Raw genomic sequence first — 3,401 nt, forward strand, 5'->3', positions numbered from 1 at the left:
GGGTGTTGTGGTTTGGTGGTGACCCTGACCATCACAGGTTAGAGCAGGGGTGGGCAAACTTTTTGACTCGAGGGCCACAATGGGTTCTTAAACTGGACTCAGAAGGAGGAGCTGCGGCCGTGTTTCCCGACGTTGCCATGTTAACACTGCTGCTGGTGAAGGAGCGGAGAGGAGAGCAAGAGAACCCTCCGCTCTTTCGGCTCCGCGGGCCGGAGAGAACAGCCGAACGGGCTGGATCCAGCCCGCGGGCCGTAGTTTTCCCACGGCTGGTCTAGACTCTTTCCTTAGTTGAGAGCAACCTCCTTGCTCTTCAGTAAATGAAATGACATTCTTCACTTTGGGATTCATGTAATTAAGAGCTAAATATATTAACGCTTTACCTTCATCCCAGGATTTCCTGGAAAACCAGAAGAGCCAGGTATCCCAAGAGGACCCTATTAACAGAAACCAGAAAAGTGACCGGACATGTATCTTAATCAATATCTAAATAAGTCATCATTTAGTCTTTCACAAAATTCTGTACTTTGACACATAAGAATAATCCACTTAGTACTTTGAAATCACAAAAATAATAGTATATTTTAATACAAGTACCTACCAACACTGACATGAAATAGTGCCAAATCCTATTATGTCTAATACTCATGTCCACGGGTGTTAAACATAATAGGATCTCCTAGTCGAAGCATAGCAGATTGAGTCAGTCACAACCACAAATTGTTGAAAACAGTTGCTTAAGAAATGTATTTTTGCCCAGATGGTGTGGCCCAGTGGTTGAGCATCAACCTATGAACCAGGTGGTCATGGTTAGATTCCCGGTCAGGGCACATGCCCAGGTTGTGGACTGGATTCCCAGTTGGGAGTGGGTTAGGGAATTGTAGGAGGCAGCCAATCAATGATTCTTTCTCATGATTGATGTTTCTCTCTCTCCCTTTTCCCTTTCTCTGTGAGTCAATAAAAATATCTTAAAAAGATAAAGAGGTGGTTGGTTAAGAGTGAGACAGCACGGCAGGCCCTCCTGCAATCCGACCGCTGTCCTCACAGGAGAGCCTGGGACACTCAGAGAGGTGCCAGGGGTGCAGGGAGCAGAAGTTCACAGCTTTAATACAGTTCCTCATGTTGTGGTCACCCCCAATTTTCATTGTTAAGATTGAACATAATGAAAGCACAGTGATTAATCACAAAAACAATATGTAATTATAGATGTGTTTTCCGATGGTCTTAGGTGACCCCTGTGAAAGGGTCGTTCGACCCTCAAAGCTGAGACCCCCAGGTTGAGAACCGCTGCTCTAGAGTGAGTGTGTTCAGGCTAATAAGAAGCGGCTATCTGTCACTACCCAACACCTGGGAAGGGAGCACAGAGTTTAAACCAATGGCTTAAAGGCTGGATTGAAAGCATCTAGCGTAGGAGGAATTCCATTCTAGGCTACCTTGGTTCTTCTTTTAAGAACCATTAGCTTTTAATCCCACCAGTTTTGTGTTTTAAAAAACCCTTTTTAACTATAGTTACTTTGCTGCCTTTTTATAAATGACAAGGAAGAAAAGACCCCAAAGGCAAATAATTTCAAATCTATTTGCCCTCTGCGCATCTCCTGAGCTCGCCATGGTCTCCACCCACCCATCATGGGCCATGCTGTGTTCTTGCTCATTTACATGTTCCTCTCCAAGACTTAGCTTGGGGGTCGTTCCTCTTGAAGTTCCTTGACACCTTCTCCAGCTTCAGGAGCAGGTATTTTCTCCTCAGTGTCCCCAAACCTCAAGTCACAGTCTGTGCTACAGCAGCTAGCAATGGCCGTACGCTACTATATTGCCGTCTCTCTCCCTTGGTAGACAAGTCCATTTTCAAGGACAAGCACTGTGTGTTATCATCTTTTATTCCAAGTGCCTGGGCACAGTAGGCGCTCTGTAACGTCTGTGAGTGTGAAAGTAGAAAAATGCAGGAATGAATATGAAAATAATAAAACTCACCATCGGCCCGGGTTTTCCTGGCATACCGTGTGCACCTCGTTGTCCCTAATCAGGAGAAAAAGAGACGAGATTCTACTCTAATTGCTCATGATTCATTTGCTTTATAAAAATTTCCATGTTACAAATTAAAGAATAAATATAAACTAACAACAAACTTAACTAATAGAAATAAAAACACACATTTGCACAACACTGGTAAAGTAGAAATAAACCCATCTATCCTTATAGCAATGAGAAAGAGGAGACTGAAAGGAATGAAACTGATGAAAATCATTCTTTTCACTTGAATGTGTCACCATCTATCAAATTAGATCAAAGACAGTGGAATTTGAACATCTCTTTGCAGGCACATTAACGCAGAGGAGGAATGCACTCTTGTAAAAATAAAAATAAAATACAATGAATTGCACGCGCACACTAAGAGATTAAGTAGCAGTGGAAGCTGCGGGTGTCCCCCAGGTCCCTGTCCGCTGCTGGAAGCGGTGAGCTGAGGGCTCACAGTGGCCCCCAGGCTGCCCTCAGCGAGGAGAGGTTAGCTCTCCCAGGGCTGTGCCCCTCCCGTGCCCAGCACCGGGTACAGGAGAGACCCACCCAAGAGCTAGGAGCCCTCCCGCTGCATGGCTCTCATGACGGAGGACTTGCGGAGCCAGGTTCCTGCAGTTGTAACACCGGTTACTTTCTCCCTCTGACAAACCTGGCTCTTTTACTCCTTCTCCACCATGCAGCACCTGAAAGCCACCCAAGGATTTCCTGCACAGCCTGCTATGATGCTAGTTTCTGGGAAACCAGACCTAAGACTTCCATGGCACTGGTGCTAGAAGGAGCCTGAGAAGATAGACTCTCAGGTGGGATTGGGGATTCCTCACTGGCCACGTGGCGGCAGAGAGAGCGTGCCACTCTCCCCCCTCCCCCCCGCACGCTGTGGTGATGCAGGATCCTCTCCTGGCATGCACTGCGTGGGCCGCCCGGGTACGGGAAGGGGCTGTGGGTGTGGCAGCTCAGGCATGTGACAAGTTTGAGGTCGAGGCTGTCATACAAGTTGATGGCACTGCATGGGCCTTACTGAGTGAATCCAGCAAGTGGAAGGCTGATGGCGATTAACCAATATGAGGCTCCCTGGCAGCATTTAAAACACTGCCGTCTGCCACAGCCAGGGTGGGGGCTGAAGCTCAAACCCGTGACGTAACGACAGAAGTCTGAAAGCTCCTGAGGAGGTGTAATTCTAAACGTGTTTCGGCTCCTAGGCCGTGACCGGAGGCCTGGACTGGAAGGCATGGGCCTTGGCGTGGGCACGGGAACATCTGAAGAACTCTGCAGTTTCCGCACCCGGCAGCCCATGGGCCTGCAGACCGGCCCGGCCCCGCTTCTAACCGCACGTCTTCCTCCTCGCTCACCGGAGCCTGCTCTCCGACAGCACATGCCGCTGCCGCCGC

General features: G+C 48.3%; 1 protein-coding gene across 1 annotated transcript in view; it reads right to left on the minus strand.

Annotated features, from left to right (window-relative positions):
* COL5A2 (collagen type V alpha 2) overlaps positions 1-3,401 on the minus strand; it is a 78,706-nt gene that overhangs the window by 41,186 nt on the left and 34,119 nt on the right. The window contains exons 16-17 of the mRNA XM_015566084.1: positions 1,969-2,013; positions 381-434 (exon numbers count right to left, since the gene is read on the minus strand). Of these exons, the coding sequence (XP_015421570.1) occupies positions 381-434; positions 1,969-2,013 (99 nt within the window). The remainder of the gene's footprint in view (positions 1-380; positions 435-1,968; positions 2,014-3,401) is intronic.

The sequence above is a fragment of the Myotis davidii genome, unplaced genomic scaffold, assembly GCF_000327345.1.
Source record: "Myotis davidii unplaced genomic scaffold, ASM32734v1 scaffold221, whole genome shotgun sequence".
Lineage (NCBI taxonomy): Eukaryota > Metazoa > Chordata > Mammalia > Chiroptera > Vespertilionidae > Myotis > Myotis davidii.